Source organism: Chamaea fasciata, unplaced genomic scaffold (genome assembly GCF_029207755.1).
Source record: "Chamaea fasciata isolate MVZ Bird 193981 ecotype frontalis unplaced genomic scaffold, bChaFas1.0.hap1 SCAF_4, whole genome shotgun sequence".
Classification (NCBI taxonomy): Eukaryota; Metazoa; Chordata; class Aves; order Passeriformes; family Sylviidae; genus Chamaea; species Chamaea fasciata.
This window is the reverse complement of record NW_027094089.1, coordinates 53,366,809-53,385,197: the sequence shown is the minus strand read 5'-3', so window position 1 is coordinate 53,385,197 and position 18,389 is coordinate 53,366,809. Positions and strand designations below refer to the sequence as shown.

At 40.8% G+C, this 18,389-nt stretch overlaps 1 protein-coding gene across 2 annotated transcripts in view; it reads left to right on the top strand.

The window, feature by feature from the left end:
- NRG1 (neuregulin 1) overlaps positions 1–18,389 on the top strand; it is a 177,254-nt gene that overhangs the window by 36,969 nt on the left and 121,896 nt on the right. Inside the window, exons 3-5 of one of the 2 annotated variants that reach the window (XM_066181600.1) lie at positions 467–591; positions 8,492–8,542; positions 11,419–11,469. In XM_066181600.1, coding sequence (XP_066037697.1) covers positions 467–591; positions 8,492–8,542; positions 11,419–11,469 — 227 coding nt within the window. The remainder of the gene's footprint in view (positions 1–466; positions 592–8,491; positions 8,543–11,418; positions 11,470–18,389) is intronic. The other variant, XM_066181602.1, reaches the window with a different exon arrangement.

Sequence of the window (18,389 nt, the reverse complement as noted above, 5' to 3'; positions counted from 1 at the left end):
GAGGCTGTTAAAGAGTGTGATGTGTTCTAATCTCATGATTATTTAGTCAGATGTTAGGAACTACAGTACTTAGCCAGAACTCTGCTACTGGTAATATGAATCTGTAGGGAAGGATAATCTGTTTTAATATTACACCCATCTTGGTGGCATCTGGACGGCCAACAATTTGGCTGAGAGAGGGTGGTTGTTGGATGGTTGTTTCCCAGATTTTTTTTTAAGAGAAAAGACTTCTTATACAGAAGAGCATAAGCAAGTATCTTCATTTGTGTTCATGAATATGCCTGTTTTCCAGCAGCCTGTAAGAGGGTTTTATTCTCCTCCCTTCTTTCAACCCTGGGTAGTGTTGATCTGCCTGTAAGAATGGAAGACAAGACTCTGTTGAAAGGGGTGGAGGAAAAATGCTTTAATTGATGCAGTGACTGTTATTCCAGTACATGATGTTAATATGTTTTTTCTGATTTCACAGGAAATACTCTGAGCTTCACATTTACAGAGCCACATTGGCTGATGCTGGGGAATATGTATGCAGAGTGAGCAGCAAGCTAGGAAATGACAGTACTAAAGCCAGTGTTATCATCACAGACACCAATGGTAAGGCTTGACTCGTTATTTTACTGTCGCATTCAGAAAGACCATGTATTAAAACTGCAAGCAGGACAAAGGGCTTAGGAGCTTGGCAAGTGAAGTGGAAGTGGAAGCCCTGAAATCTATTAGGTGTACTAAGAAAAGTGGTCAGGCCTGACTTGTCTGTTACGTAGTTGAGATGCTCAGATTTGCCTTACAGACAAATGGTATGTCTCCTACAGATCTCAGGATAGATCAGCATTTTCTGTGTAACATCAAGTCTAAGGTACAGTCTAGATGGTCAAGATCAGAAAAAGATGAAGGGAATATTACTATAATTCATGTTTTAGGCAGTAGGGGAAGTTGCACTTAACCTAAAACATGTCATAGACTGAACTGCTAAACCAGCACTTCTCACTTTAAGTACTATTTGTATTGCTCTGATTACCTCCAATTTTACTTTCACATACGTTGATAGGTTTTTCTTTTGATTTCTAAAACAATAAACACAATAGCATGATTGTATCTGAAGGCAAATTATTCAAAGGCTTGAGTGTGATTCAGATACTTTGATTCAGATACTATGATTTAAGGTTATTTTCTGAGGAGTAGAGCTTCTCATGAAATAGATAGCATTCAGATTTACTCAAAAGATTAACAGTTATTGTAGATTGCTGGTTTTGTAGGGCTCATTTCATTTACAGGGAGTTCCAATTGCTTCTGATGAAATTTTGTGTTTCCACTACACATAAATGTATTGCAGTACTGTTTCTCCTTTGGAAAGACAGTGGAGGAAGAAGTTTAGCTGAAATCTTGATTTACAAGTGTGGCTTTGACTAATTCAGTTCCCATAATTCAAACTCCAGTGTCCAGCCAGTTGTGAAGTTTGAAACAAACATGCCCTCATGAGCACACAAAGCTGAAGTTCTCGGCATATCATAGATGAATTAAAGATGTTATAGCAATGTGAATTTATCAGACACGGTTTTCTGTTCCACATTTCTGTGCTCTTCAGTGGGAGATAGGCATTTACATAAACAGAAAACCAAATCTAAACCTTCTCCAGTGGGATTTGTCTTTGTCTGTCTGCTGTTTTGTAATCACACAGCAATTGCTTGACTGTATTCACTTTGTATATTTGCTATTCTATTTCATCAACTAAAGAATCTCAAGTGCTAGAATTTCATTCTAGCTGTATGGTATTATAATCATAAGCAGATGTCAGGAGACTGATACAAAAGATCAAGTGTTATTTACTAGAATGTTACTAAGAAGAAAAATGGGTAGGTGTTTCTGTGTAGTGTTGTAGACTCTCTTGGTTTCCATGAATACAAATTTTGGTTGCTCATTAGCTGCTTACATGGAAAGCTTCTATACCGTTTCCATAACTTAACTGTAGGCACTGTGCCTAGGCAGTGATACAGATAAATGCAAAAAAAAGCTTGATCATTTTCTATTACTTTCTCACACAAGGAACAGTGTCATGGGAGTGCATGCAGGACCTCATTTCTGTGCTATGTGACATGGATTTTTTCAGCTTCCTTTTGGGCTATGCTGAATGACTGCAAAACACTCCTGCTGCAAGGCGCAGGAGCTTGGTCTCAGAAGAAAGTATTTGTGGCAAGCCCTGTTATGCGCATTCATAATATATATGTTAGAATCTATCTAATTTTGTTACAAAGTGTAAGTTGTTTAAAACACAGCCATGCATGCAAACACTGGGCAAACTGGAATCCAGTCTAAATCTGCCAGCTGGCTCTTGTCCGTAAAGATCTGAACTGGAAACTCAGTGATATCTGAACTGGAAGCTCTCAGTGATATTTGATCATCTAGACTCAAGCATGGCAGCATTCATTGGTCAAATACATCAATCATGCATATTTGATTGCTACACATACATCTGAGTCCCCTCTGCTTACTGTTCCTTATAAATTACCAATAAAATTGTTCATAATTTTCCTGCTAATGGTGGAATTTTCCACCTGGATTTGGGAAACAGCATGGGTAACATCTGGTGACTTAAGAGCAATAGATCCCTGCGGCCTCAAAGGGCAACATCTGCCTTGCAAACAGGGATAGACTCCCTGCATGGGTGACCTCCTCACCCCTGCTTCCCCCACATTCCCATACCTCTTCCCATTGGTAACTTAATGACAAATTTGGGATCCAAACTTGGTAATGAGCTCTGAAGCGCAGTCATTACTAGGGTCCTGTGTAGCTGAGAGGTCTTGCAATACTCATAAGAAAGAAAGAGTTTAAAATTCAAAGAAAAAAACAAAACAACAAACAAAAATTCAGCATATTTAATTCTTACTTGCTATTAGCTGTTAATGGGCTTTTGAAGAAGCTCTTGTGGTTCAGTGTAGCCCAGGAGTCCCAGCAGAAAACAAAAGCATGGGTATCTGAGAAGGCTGAACCTCTCAAAGTGAGGAGTTTGCTTTCTTCCACCTCCAGCAGATAGGGTTACAGTGAGGTAAAGAAAAATGCACCAGAGGACTTGACTTTCTTTTGGTGATACTGATCTGCTCTGCCATGTGAACCATAACTTAAATTATGACCTTTAATTTAGTTACCTACTCTGGTCATATTTATTATGTGTGCCCTGATCTGCAAACTAGATCTTCCTTTCCCTTTGTGCTGCTTCCTTTAAGAGTGAGGGTAGGCATGGTAATGGCCTTTCTGGGAATGGGGCTATTTTTATTTCCACGGTAAGAGTAGTGTTTTTCAGTATCTAAAAAAAATCTGGGTTTAAATTCCCTAGAATTTTGTCAAACTAGGACTATTTTATTTGAAATTTACTTTGCTGGTGTATGCTGCAAATGAGAACCGCAGGGCCAGACCAAAGGTCTGTTTATCATGGTGCCTTGTCTTTAACATCAACTACCAATGGACATTAGGAAAAAAACCTATGAAGAACAAGGCAAATGTGCTAGGGTTTTCCCCCCAAGAGTACAAAAAGTCATATATTTACCACCAAGGTTGCTGATTTCAACTCCCTGTTCCAAATATAGAAAAACTAGTATTGCTCAATAAAACAGCTATAAAATATTTTTGTTGTTTTCAGTGAGCAAAGACCTTAATTTTTCCTGATCTTCTTCCCCAAAGTGGTAAACTTTTCTGTCTAAAACAGTAATATTCAATGCAATAGTAACTCCTGTACTTCTTATTGTTATTATAAACGTTGTTACTTGAAACTGTCAAATTTGCTTTTGTGCAAGTTTTTGCTACGCATGAACATGAACACACCCCCCCCAAACTGTATTAACCTGCACAGACTTTTAAATTTTCCCAGTTATACTGAAAGAAATATAAATGTTTGTCTATAGAGTCATGCGCGTGGATTAAAAATGTAATAAATATAAAAATACCTAGACAAACACAATTTTTACCAGTCTTAATAGCAAGTGATAGGAGCTGTTCTGTTCTCTCTTAAATTTATGAGTGCAACTTGTCCACAGGATATGAGCTGCCTTCTTATTTTCATTCACTCATACTCACGTATGCTTCCCTAAGAAAGATTGTAATTGAGGTCAGAATAGAGGCATGAAGCTCTCCTGGTGTTGTATAAATAGTACACAAGTTTGCTAATGCAATAGTAAGCTTTTTTTGTGCTTCCTAATTTGTTACTTTACCCAGGCAAAATTCTTGCCATGAATTTTTCAGGGATTTTCTCATCAGTATAAGGCCTTACTATGCTTAATAATAACACTGACAGAATACTTCACACCACAGCCAAAGCTTTCAACTTGCTCACAAAATTGTGTATTTAGACAACTAGTTAAGTGATATCTTTTTGATAAAGAGTGAAGCATGCTCTATCTGCATGTGGTGTCAGTCTTTTCCATTAAAACCTGCTGGCCTGATTCTTTTGCATCTCTGAGGATATTTTCTGTGCCTGGCATGTTTCAGGCTGCAAAAGGGGGATTCATGCAGAGAGATTTCAAAAGCCAGAAGTCTTCAATGCTGGTTCTTCTGGGCTGTGTGTCAGGTGTTGGGTGGGTGCTATTCCTTGATGTCTGTGGAAAGTGAGTTGATGTAGTTTGACTCATGAGTGTGGGTGGCTGGGACAATTTTGGATACAAGAAGTAGTCAGGTGATCTATTAATGTATCTCAGTTGTAGGCAGAGGTGAGCCTTGGTAAATTCATTAGCTATACAGTGGCCTGTGCAGGTTTCTGCTTTTGCATCCATAGGACTTGCACTAGTAGTAACAGCTCCAAGTTGTACAGTAATCAATAAGGATCTCATACTCATAATTCATTCAGTTTTCATTTGCTCTTCCTCTTCTGAAGACAAAGAGTAGCTTAGCTTCAAGAAGATGACTGAGAAATAAGTAAATAAAAACATCTCATATCTAGTACCTATAGAGCATGTGATAAACTATGAAATACTTCTAGTGCAAAAAAGTCCCTTCTTCTGTCCAAGACTTGATTAAAATAGGACATCAGGGTACCTCTTCTCTCTAGCATAATTGCAGGCAACCTGGGGCATAGTTTGTTTTGAACTGGCTGGCATGAATCAGATTCTCACCTGGAGCAAATCAGCATGCTTCGACCAATGTCACTGATTTGATCTTAAAAGAAATGTGGCCATCACTCAATTTGGCATTGCAACTCCCCTAGGAGTACTCTTGAACCTTTCCTTGTAATGTGACATACTTGGATTAAGCACAATGTTCTTTTAATCTGACTCAGGTCAGTAGTTTCTTGGAGGAAAAGGGAAAAGTATGGTACTTTTAAGAAGCTAAAAGTTAGTTTAACCACTGGATCACCCTGTGTCTTTGACCATGTATGCCTGCATGCCTCTTAGGCTCCAGGCCATGGCCTTACCAACCTTCTACACAACTACTCTCCACTCTGCCATCTATAGATCAAGTGACAGAGATGAAGAAAGTGCTCCCTTTCCCTAAGGTGTGTATTAGTTTGTGTCATTGTATAATTCAGATGATATCACCCTATCACTTAGCACAAACAATTCAAAAGGATTAAAACTTACATCACTGCCAGAAAGTACACCTCAGGACGACAGAAAGTTTGTTTGCAGCTCTAACTACCTGTGGTGTCGTGGAGTCTGAGTCCTGCTTAGAATCTAGGTTGGTTTTCCTGTCAGGGTTCTCATAGTGATCACCTGCAAAGACCGAACTAAAACCTATGAGATCAACCACATCCCTTCAGCTTGCTCAAGCAGGCTTTTTTGCATTAGGTCTCTGAAAAACTAGCTGGGGGAAAAAAAGCTGTGAGGCATGCACAGAGCTGCTCACAACAGCGGCTGTTAGGCCCCTAAGTATTTGGTTATCCTGGAGAAAAGGTTTTGGCTGAGGAGGAGAAAGACCTCCTGCCTCAGAGCCATACAGCAGAGTTTGTTGCCCATGCAACAAGGACTGGTCTCCTCAAAGCAGCCCAGACAAAGTTCCTATCTGGAAGGATGGATCAACATATCAAGGCCAGCAAGGTGATGGGGTTGCTGGGGGTCCTGTGTGAGTTGAAGGATCTCGTCCCTGTTTTGTCAGGCTAAACAGCAGAAGATACTGCTGGTCCAAGTACTAAGGAAATTGGACAGAGAGGCTGCAGAGACCTGCTCTTTAAAAACCTGCTCTTTAAAAAGGATCTCTCATGGATCCTTCAGTATTTTTACATAAGTATGCCCCTGCACAAACATACCCAGTTTCAGGAAACAGTACTTCACCAAGACTTAGTATTCCTAGAAGTGCCAGAGCGCAGAACCGGTTGTAGCCTCTGAGGTAGCTGTTCCTCATGGGAACTTACATATGAGGATGAAGACTGGGTTGCAGGCTGCCATCTCCATACCTTAGCAGACTGCAGGAGGAAGAGTATTACAATTGAAAAATGGTTCCAGCTCTCTCACCTCAGGCAAGTACTCATGGCCTGCTATGAGAAGCCTCTTTTTTGTTTGCTTCTTGTGTTCACATAGCTTGTCAAATGGATCTGTGCTAGCCTTCCCAGGCACTGTAAAACACCTTTCTTGCAGTTGTGGTGTACTGTGTGCAGTAAACAATATGCACAAATGTTGTGTTTTCCAAACCTTAGCATCCAGTGTTAGTGTTGCTAACACGAATGTTACTTATGGGGCTTGATAAAGTGTGACTTTGCCACATGTTTTCTAAATGTATTTCTCAGCACGTTTCAGGTGTAGGAGGCTCTGGCTGTATTTTCCACTGTCAGGGAAGCTTCCCATCAGCATTTGTACTAACACAGCTGGGCTGGGGAGGTGCCAGTAAGAAATGCTCCATCAAGCTCAGCACAGGCACTAAACGGAACATGGTTTCTTTAATGGTGGAAGAAAAGTTTGCTTCAGTTTGCCACATGCTGAGCTATGCTGCTGTTAGACCTGTTCCATCTTCTGACATGACTGAGAAAGGCTAATTGCTCAGACACCCAGCTGCACAATAGAGAAACTGTCTTTATTCCCAAAAAAATAGTCCTGAAAGCTGCCTGGCTCAAGGCCACTGTGTTCCAAGACATAATGCAAAGGTTTTGACCTTAAAAATTTTACCTATGATACACATTTTCATGCCATGCATCACTGGCTGCCAAGGGAATGCTGCATAACATGTTCTTTCCCATTAGTAAGATGAAACTGGGATGTACTAACTAGGCAAATAATACATTTGCCAAAGAAAGCTGGACCAAAATGGGAAAAAAATTTAAAAGAAGAGCAGCAAGTAAGAAGTTAAAATACAGAGTCGATATTAAAGTTTAACAAGAGGGATGTTAAAGGGAAGGCAGTTGGACTAGTTTGTCTCTAGTCAAGTTTCTGTGAACACTGGAGACAATGAGCAGAGAACCACTGGAATGCAGATTCACTAAACAGAATAAAAACATAGTGGAGTTTCCTTTTCCTAAATCTCTTATGAGGTATTTTCTAAATTCTGTTTGTTTGACCTACTAGAGGATTCTTGGTGTGCTTTGAGGTTTCAGGGCAAGACTTTTTTCTTGGCATCCAGGGCCTTTCTCCAGCTGTAGAGTTGAAAGTTGTGCAGCTGCATTGAACTGCACCATTTAAAGTCTGAAATGTGTTTTGAGAACTTGGGGAAGTCCAAGACTGTTGATGAATACAACTGAAGAGTGATTTGTTCACACCTAAGAAATTGCACACAGTTGTGGTTTGCGGGGACAGCAGAGCACTCACAAATCAATGCTGTCATTGGAACAAGGTCTCTGTGCAAGTCTGTGAAGCCTAAACAAAAGCTTTCTACATTATGCTTTCTCCCATCTGTGCGTTTTGCATTAGCAAGGAGCTAGATATGGCAACATCATCCCCCTTAGCCATCAGCTGGTTCAACAAGTGAGTGCAAGCAGTCCCTGCCAGTATGTAACTAGCAATAGTGTATGGAGATATACATAGGACCAGTATGGAAGTGCAACTTTTCCCATCTCTTCAGCAAAGCAACTGTTTGATTTCTATCACAGAGCCCCCAGCAGTCCATGAGAGACGGGGTTGGCATGTGTGGCTCAGAAGATTTTCCTGAAGTGGCAAGTGACACTATTGGATGTACTTACCAGCAATTCAAGTGATATGAACAGAGACACGTCTTTGTAAAATTTAACTGCCTAGAAGCATAAGGAGTGAATACTCACAATGACATCTTCCAGAAACAGAGCCATCTGCATGATTTCTCCTGTTGCCACTGATCAGTTATTCCCAGAGGAAAACGAGAGATTGAACAACTGGCTTCTTTCAGAAGCTTTTTTCTTCAGTTTTGCTCGTAGGCACCATCATTTTTTGGTTTTTTCCTGAAAAGAAACTTCTGCAAGTTGATATCTAATTGAAACCTCTGCCTGCCGAAGAAAAATTTAAGCTTGCTTCTTTGAACACCTTTTTCTTCTTTGTCCATTCTGGAGCTGAACACTGTAAGAGGATCATCTGACACCATATTATAACTTCTTGTTGCCTCTTGTGTTTTCCAGAGAGTACCAGCAAGATACCAGTATCAACAGAAGTGACAAAAACTTCTTCACGTAAGTTGCATTAACACAGTCTTTCTGTCTCTTTCTTTTAATTTCTTCTTGAAATTGCTTCTACAGCTCTGAAACAGCTCCTTCTTAACAGACAACAATTCATCTACATCCAGCAGCTCCATTTCTGCATATCACCTTGCATACTTGAGCTACTTCAGGGACCAAGAAATGAATGAATAGTGGTTAAACATACTTTTTACTATGCTGGGGCTGTATAGAAGCTAATTTGGCCTACAGTTGTTAGGCTGCAGCAGTCCAAGTGAAGAAGTATTTGTGTTGTTAGGAACTATGTTTTTAAAAAGTCCTTACGTCCTTCTCCTATAAATCCTAGCAGCTGCTTATGAGTTTGCTGAGTGTATAGGCATATTGATGTGTCCTCAGGAAAGTCTGTTGCTTAGACTGCTCTGTTCCTCAGGGCTCTACATACAATTCCTGACAGCTCTGCAGGGTCAGTGAGTGTAGACAGGTAACTCACTGTCAGTAATTTAACCTCTTTTGAAGCTGCCTTGGCATACTAGGAGCCTTCTCCAGGTGGTTTCCTTTCAGGCTGATGGAATTTGCTTTCAGCATCCTTCCTGCAGTTATGGATTGCATACTTCCAGAGTTACTCCCGGAACTGACCCCAATGAGAAGCTGCTTTCATTATTTAACTATTAGGAGTTAGTTTACATATGGCCACAATACAACCACTTGTTTCTACTGGTGTCATTGGCTGAGACAATTGTAGATAAACGTGTATAAGCCAAGCAACCCAAGGATTTACAAGTTGCACATACCCTCCTTGGCAAAGAGGCTGGGGTCCTGCTAGCTTTTTTGGGAAAGCTATGTCTGGCAGGGATGGGTTCTAATGTGAAATGAGAGCGTTTGTAGGCTAGATCAAGGAAAACAGTGTGATTGCCAGACTGTGAATTTCGCATGCCTGCAGCCTTTCCTTTGATGCATCTGTGTGTGTGGCGACCTACTTCTGAAATCTTGGCATTGCTGCCTGACAGAAGAGACATTGGATGTGCCCATATTCTTTCATGTTCTCAGTGGGGCCTGTCACTGATGCTTCACTGGGAATATATGAGACCACATAGCTAATAGCAAGTGTCCTGTAACCATTGGAACCATTTTTGTTCAAAGAAGGTGACATGCTGCTCACTGACTCCACTGGGTTTGCCTTGCCTTCTCCCTTGTGCAGCAAGAATGTTGTCCCTGAACTTTGCTGCCTTCTTTCCCATGAATTAAAGTTCTTGTTCTTGATGCTTTCCCTGCTTATGTCCCTTCAAGTGCCTATTCTTACAGTACTGTCCTCCTCTTTACTGCTATTGTGCCACTGGAGGGGATGTTCAAAAAGCTGGCTGCGTTCCTGATGAATCTCTGCACTGGCAGATTTTGTGCCAAGCAACACATCACAGTATTGTCCTCAGAACAGCAAAAAACATTATGTTTAGTGGCTGCTTGTTGAGGTCTCCACATGGAGCTCTGAGGAAATCTTTGATACGTAGCTGGATCAGAGATCAGATTAGTCCCCACCCCAGCCAGGTGCTGTTTTTCCTACTGTTCTATCCCTGCTCTGGGTCCAGACTATGTCTTTCTCTAACACTTCATGAGTTTCCTGGTGACCAGTAGTGCCTGAGGTTTTGGGCACTGCTGAATTTTTTCTAGAACTTTCAAATGAAAATAATTATTAATGTGTTGTTTCTTTACTTGAATATAGACTATTGTGAAATGCTGGTGTTCAAATCACCAGGATCTAGGTCTCTTGAAGTATTGCTATAATTACTTTTAAATGATAGAAAGACTTACAGACCTGTCTTAGTTTCTAAGAGTGGGCTTTTTCTGCCTAAAACCAAGCTTTGTTAGGCAACAGAGTCATCTTTTCTGTGTGACATGACATGTTAAATGTTTCACTACAGAGCATTCACTATGCCTGACCTGCTCCCTAGAATTCAGACTGACTGTTAGCCACCTGTACTTCACACTGGGACATCACATTGCCACCTTAGGCAAAGTGTTCTCTCTTCAAATTTTTCCTTTCACCTGATAATATTTCTCAAGCCTTCTCTTGAATTCTTTATTCATGCATGATACCATGTATGATTTGCTAATAGTGAAAGCCTGTGAAGCCACCCGAACACATGGATCTTAATTGCTGTATAGTTCAGATTCGTGTAGTTCAGGAAGTTCAGACTTAGCTTCAGGCTACCTGCTTCTTCTATAAACTTTTCTGAGTGCTCCCTTTGTGTGATTTGTTTTGAGGTTCATTTCTTTCCACTGCCCTACAAGATTATTCACCATTCTTTTTCCTTTCTTTGTAACCACTTTGGGGCTTGTGCTATGTCCCATTTTGGTCTGGAAGGCATTCTGCTTTCCCTTCCATCTACAGCTCTCTGTGGAGGTGGTTACACTCATGGACCCTTCTCTCTTTCAAGCCACAGAAGTCTTTAACTATAGTTATGATAGACTGAAATTCCTTGCTGTTCAATTTGAGTTATGTGAAAAGAAGATAAGAAGCTAGTGCTTCCTGGGCCAGCATGTGGAGCTTCAAGACCTACTGCTTTCCACTTTCTTCTGATGCGGTCAGAAACAGCTGAAAATTTTACTCGGTCTTTGCCAGTTTTCTCACGGCCTTTCCTCCCAGGACCATGGAGCATTTTTGCTGTAACTGATTATTCACAGTGTGCCTAGGACATGCTGAACCCACTTTGAAGTTCTTCGCTTTCTCAAGCTATCTCATTTTTTTCTGTGCTCTTCTGGGTTTCTGGCTACTGAGGAAAAAAAAAATAGAAGAAATCTGTACTGGAGGAAGATGTTTGGGCTCCTCCACTATACTTAGTGCTGTAGCTGTGGCTGTATTCTTACAACTTTATTGTTACTTCTGTGTGTTGCAGAACCCATGCTTAGGATACAAGCTTCAACAGAAGGAACAAACACTTCCTCCTGTAAGTATATACAAGTTGTTTAAATTATTGCTGGCAAGACCCTCAAGTATATTTCTCCCTTCCTAGCTCAGGAAAAAAGATGTGTATTAAGAGATCAGGAGTGACTGGGTGGGATTTCAGAACTACAGGTGCAATTGATATTTGTTATATATTATTAGAACTCTCAGGGATATGCTTTTTGTGTATTAAGGCTCAAAAGCCTTCCTCCAGAAAGATCAAATGTAGATTTGGGTGGGGCAAAGGAAGAGGAAACTACACCAGTGTTTCCTACCCGGAATTCATCTTCCCTGCCCTCCCCAGACAATGTATTGCTTCAAACACTGTCTCCTCTGCCTTCAACAGCCCCTGGCCATGGGGTAGCTGGAGCACCCTCAGGTCCAGCCATCCCCACCTGGGTGCTTTTCATCTGCACTCCAGTTGGAGCTTGTTAGAGTTCCTTGCACTCTTTCTTCTGTGCCCCAATATCCTTGGGAAGAAGATGAGGAAGGTGAGGACATTGTTTTGTGTGTCTTCCCTCAGCTGGAACAGCGAGCCAGAAATGGTTCTTTCCTAGAAAAGAGAGACTGTCTCTCTGCTTATCTCAGGAGCACATGGGGAGCTGCAGGGGTACCAGTGGGGAAAGTGACTCTTCTCTTCCTCAGTGATGATGCTTCTTAGGGAAGCATGTGTTACAGCTATAATCCTATACAATTTTACCCTTGAGAACCATTAGGAAGAGCCTTCCAGTTCTTTACTAGAACCAAATCTACCATCTATCAGCCTGGTCTTGAGCAGTCTGGAAGGCCACTTCACCCAGTCAAAGTCATTGGGGTTGTTGGAGGTAGGTTATTAATCCTGCCCTAAAGCAGTAAGTGTTGCCAGCTGCTAAGAGTAGGATGGCAGGTGAGGAAGACCAATGGTCTGATCCACCCTGACAGTTCCAGGGCTGCTATAAAATGTGCTTTATAGCAAACTATACATGAATGCCCTCAACTCACATCTAAGAGCTACTGTAGCAGCACCAGGAGGAAAGGTCAAAGCCGTATCTCTGGATTTCTCTAGATTTTCTTCCCAGCTACTAGTCTGATGATTTTTAAGTGTGTGTTAAAAGAATTAGAGAAATTTGATTGGTTATTTAAAAAGCTTTCTTCCAGCAAGGTGAGAAGAGTTGGATTTTGGCTTCCTTTTCCCCTTGATGCCTAGCAGCAGAGTAGGCAGGAATAATTTCTGGAGCAATTTAAAACAGTAAATCCTCTTTGTTTGTTCTCAGAAGCATTAACATATACTGGAGTTAGTATTCTAGTCACTAAAATAAGTAATGGAGAAGAGAGGGCAATATTGGATATTGCTGCCTATGCTGGGTAGGAAAAGCAGGAGGGAGTCAGTGTTTATTGCTAACAGATGTTAATGTCTACTCACACTACAGCGTGATAAGGGAGTTGACCATGTACTTATTTTAAAGCTCCTTAGGGATTTTCTTTTCTGAATTTCCATGGGACGTTCATTTCACACTTGTCACTGTCAATCTTGTAGCAGCCACAGGAGCTAGAATAAACTGTGTCCTTCCACTTCTCAGACAACAGCAGATGTTTGGACAGCATGCCAGCACTGTCACTGTTGGCCAGACACTGGGAAAGACCTGAAAACAGCAGAGTGATTCAGTAGGTTCTCTTCCCTAGACCTTTCACAGGAAAAGAGACATGTGTCATTCTTTGCTTCTTTTGGAGTTTCAGTGACAGATATTCTGAGAAGAAGTTTAGAAAAAAATCCCACCTCTGTAAGACCTTCCACAACTGACATCCCAAACCTGAAGATCCCTTTTATGTACACGTATTGCTACACTCCTTAAAATCAAGTCCACTTTGAGAGTGTGGACCTCCATTCTTAAATAAAGGAGAAAGAACAGCCATTAGACATTCTGAGTTTCACATAAAGGGCTGGTGATCCGATTGAGGGGTCAGTAATCAAAAGAGAAGGAAGGAAAGAAGAAAATTCATGCTTTAATGTTTTGTTTTCATAGTGTGTGACTTTTTGACACTGATTGTTAATGCTACCCCTAACAGGTAGAAATACTTCCCACCCTCTCTTCCACCCTAGCCCAAGGACTGATTCATATATATTTATTTTGTACTGTGTAATCACAGACTCATAGAATTTAGGGGTTTAAAAGGATCTTAAAGATCATCTGGTTCCAACACCTTTGCTGTGGAGAGGGACACCTTCCATGAGACCAGATTGCTCCAGGCCCCATCCAGCCTGCCCTGGAACCTGCCAGAGATGGGGCATCCATAACCTCTCTGGGCAGCCTGTGCCACTGCATGACCAGCCTCACAGTAAAGAATTTATTCCTAAAATCTAATCTAAACCTACTCTCATCCAGTTTAAAGCCATTTTCCATGTTATTACTATATTACAACTTTCCTTGCTAGGTTACAACTTTAATTTTTCTTCACAATGAAGCTCTCTGTGCTGGCTTTTTCTGTGCTGAAAGAAGTGAACAAACCAACAGCAGTTGGAGCCTGGTGTGCTCTCCCTACCAAGGACTGCAGAGGCCTTTCTTAACCACATTGGAAAATTTGGGGATGGAAGATATTTTTCTACCCCTTGTTTCCCAGGACTGCCGTACTCTGAAACAAGTGCCTTATGACTTTCTTCTTCTCAGAAGCTGGAATGGAAAAACTAAATCTGAGACCTCACTATAATGCCTTGTTATTAAGGGTTCAATCAACTCTTTATTCAAGACTAGAGAATGAAAATGTGGTGGTCTTTTTGCTCTCCTGGGACTTGTTAAAGGAATCTTGGCTTCTCACCCCAATAGCATACATATGGCAGTTTTCCTTTTCCTTAGGAAATTGGTCCCAAAATTCTTGTTTGTAAGTTACAACTTACATGGAAAGAAATTCAAACGCGATTAGGTTTCCTAGGCTAAAATCATCAGCATTGCATAGGCTTCTGGTGCCTCTGGTGGAGGTATTATGCAGGGACATTTGTATGGTGGAAAAGAGGAAAAGGGAATTGATGGGATGCAAGCTGTTTACAATTACCACAGTTCCTGTTGTGTTGTGTGGGAACCACAAGCAGCGCGGTTTGGGGGTACAGACCAGGAATGGTTCTACACTTAAGCTTACTGTTTCTATGGACAGTATCAGTCTGGAAACCCATGCTCTGAGAGGTATACTGGATCAAAAGCTGAGCATTTATAGCAGTAGGAAATGAGGAAGTTGCACAGAGACAGAACCTATGGGAATATGTGTCAAACAGAAGCATTTGCATAGCTGCACCTTGCAGCGTTACTCTCATACTTGTTTGTGCTGCCTACTAAGGGCTTATCCCTAAAATGTCTGTGGAGGCACTTCCCCCAGCAGAGAGCCAGGACATGCCATGTAGTCTGCATGTTTCAGATCTGAGTGTCTTACATGGGGATTCTCAGTTCAGATTTGTCTGTTTGGGCAAGATGGGGAGCTGGTATCATTCTTCCATCACTTGGAACATATTCTCTGCAGCATGCTTCCTACTGTCCTCTATCTAGCAGGCTGATCTGATGCCCAGCTGGAGACAAGAATATTGAGGAAGAACAGGTAGGAGACTGATCCCACCTAGCCTTTGGCTTCTTTTTCAAAAGAATACAGAATGTGTTTGTTTAGCTTTTTCCTGGAGAGAAAGACCCCTTGCTGGTCGTCTGCCCCATAGATGACTATAAACTTGTTTTGCTACAGACTTACTTGCTGGCCGCTAAAACCTGAACCGAAATTTTTAAAAGAAACATTAATTGGGTAAGAAATGTGCCAGTTTGGATTGCTCATCTTTCCTCTCTGGAGTTATTAACTTGCGGGCTCCAAGCCTGGCACAGCAAGGCACTTTCCTAACACTTCATCTTCTTGTCATGAAGTAAGGGATTCCAATATGTGTAATAAATTATGACCAGATACAGCGCATAGAAAGAAGGTTTGCAAAGACTTTTTGCCTGTCACCTTTTTTTTAGGTACAATACTGGACTGCTTTGATAAAAATGGTCAAAACTGAGCAATAAAACCTTCTATGGCATGTTGTTAGGGTCATTAGTTTACAGAGTTTTTTAAACAGAAATATTTTTGCATATACAAAGCCTGGCAAATGAATCATCTGTGTTATAAAACCTTAAAAAGCAAATCAAATTTTTGCTAAATTCTGCTTTCCTTCATCTCCTTCATCATCAGTTCTTCCCGCTATACTTGACGGAAGTCCACTTGCAAAAAACATAAATTTTCTAAAACTCATACAAACATTAATCAGGGCTTCTGGAAGACAGAGTGCTTGGGCCCCAAATTATACTGTTTTTATGTGGCTTTTTCTTCTACCTTAAGAATACTCAAACCTGAAAAGACCTTCTGATTTTGTTGGTATTTCAAGCAATTTTTAAAGGGTAATCTTGATCTGTATCAAGTCCTCAGACCATTTAAGTTGTCCTGCTATCTTATTTTTGGAGGTTTTAGATTTCTTTTTTTTTTTTTTATGGTGCTCATGACAGATACCTGCCTACCAACAGGGGTGCACTTGTCTTTGATGTGTGGCAAAAAACTTGTGGAATCAAGGAAAGACAGATGGAAAGTCTTCCCTACTTACTGAGGTCCATGTGAATTGCAGTTCCCTTAAGATACAGTATGACTTGATGACTAGGTATCTTGCAGTATCGTGAAATATAGTGTATATATTTTTTCTGCATTAATTTGATTTACTCTGTTTTGTTTGGTTTTATTTTATTATGAATTTGACAGATGTTAATTTCTAATATCCCCTCTACAATGGAGAGACAAAGATGATAACATGATTGACAGTACTGCCTCACAGTTTAAAGATCAGAAAAAAAATAGGGGTAATGCCTAACCACTGAACATGTGTTCAACTTCTTTTATCTCGGAAAATCTTTGCTGCTTTGTCATAAAATTTAAATACAGTGGTAGCACTTCAGAAACTTCAAAAATGCAGCTATTTTGGGGTGAAAAAACAGAATTTTTAATGAGATAGTAAGTAACTGTGTATAGTCACTTGAGGCAGGATAGGAAGAGGAGAATACTGTAACCAATTTATAAAGCTGAAGGAATTCAGATATGGAAGGCAATTACTTAGGTTGCACTTATGCTATCACAGCAGGACTTCCAACTCTTGCTCTTGTAAAAAATTAGTCTGTCTTCAGCTATCAGAATTTAATTCCTCTGCCATAGATTAAAAGGCTACTTCTCCAGGAAAGCCATACACTTCATGCCCTGGTGGGACAGTGGGTCAGAGGAAAACATGACACCACCTCATGCATTTTGCTTTATCATTCCAGTCCATATACTTCTCTGAATAATGGTCTCTGGAGAGAATACTTTGCTTTGTTCTAAGGACATGGTGAATGACTAAGGGAGGGGTCAGATAACTAGTTCTTGTTTAATGTAAAATGAGTTTAAAACGCCTAGTTAGTTAAATCCTAATGAAAGCACAGTGGTGAAGAAGTGTCAATCCTTTGTTATAACCTACCACAGTGTGCAGTATGTTCCAGTTTCATTCTTCATAGCGAGCACCAATGACAGTGAACAATGCAGTGGTACCTTCAGTACTTCTATGCTTTCCCTGGCATGACAGACCCTGTTTTCCACAGCTATATTTCACAGATAAGGCCAACGCATGGAAATAGGTAACATCTCCCAGAGACACGGCTTCCAATCTTTTGCATGGCTTCCAATCTTTTGTATTACTTCCAGTCTAAAAATTATGTGACAATAAATGCATTCTCCCAAACCACTTAATCTTGCAGGCTTTTCTGTAGTTGCATTCTTGGTCCCCCAGTGTTGCCCTGAAGGAGATAGTGTGTTGTCACTGAGAACCTCAGCTGGGTTAGGCTACTCCACTGAGAAATTCGTATGCGTCAAACTTCAGTGACAACATCACTAATGTAAAGACAGTTCTCTTCTGTGCTGGGGTTTATTTTCTTTGTTTCCTTCGAGAAGGTCAGAGAGGTAAAAGGCAATGATGCACCCATTTAAGCACTGCTAAAATTGGAAGAAGCTGACATAACAGTCACAAAGGAATAAGTGCAACTGTTTGTATGGCTTAAATACAGCTGCCAGAGTGGAAGGGTTTTAAGGACATTTGCTTTAGCTAGACATGTATTTGTGCATGTAAGAATAAATCTGTAAGGCTGGCACTTGCCTCAGCATTTGTATATAATGAGGCAATTGTGCTTTATGTATAAATATACTTTTATGCATAGGTTTATAAAGTGTATACATGTAAGTGTGAAAGCAGTAGTTTGTGTCTGTTTATTTCAAGATGTGCTTTCCTGAGGTCATTAAGTACACCATAAAAAGGGTTATCAAATATGTGGCAATCTACTCTGGTGGAATGCAAGTCACAAAATCTACTTCACAGATTTCTGTTGTTTGTAGTATTTCTCAAGGAATTTCCCAAACCCACATCACATTGCCTTCAACATGTTAAGGATCCTCTCTTCTCCAAGATCCTAAGTCCAGAAACTCCTCCCATCTTTCAGCAAAACGATTTTTAAAGACTGTGTGTGTCCTTAGTGATGGAGTGGGGGAGCCCCTCACACCAAGGTAGCTGTCCAAAAGTCACATTGTCAGTGGATGCCTCAGCTGGAGAGTGTGGGCTCCATCCCTAGCTTTCCTCAGGAGCCCTCAGTATGTCTGGAGTTTTGTTTCTGAAACCCTGCAAATCATATGGGAATTTGTCTTCAACAGTCTGTAGTAAGGCCTGGTTTCTCTCAGGTTCTTCTCACAAGGTCAAATCATGCAAATCTTCTTTCCTAAAAGAGCATTAGTTTGTGTCTTTCTGACTTCTTCTTCAAACTTTGCTGAAATAACACATGCTGTTTGCCCACCTGAGAGCAAAACAAGTATCCTTCTGATCTGCCAGCAAAGCCTATGCCATACTGGAGGACACAAGCTTGTAGCACAGGGGTG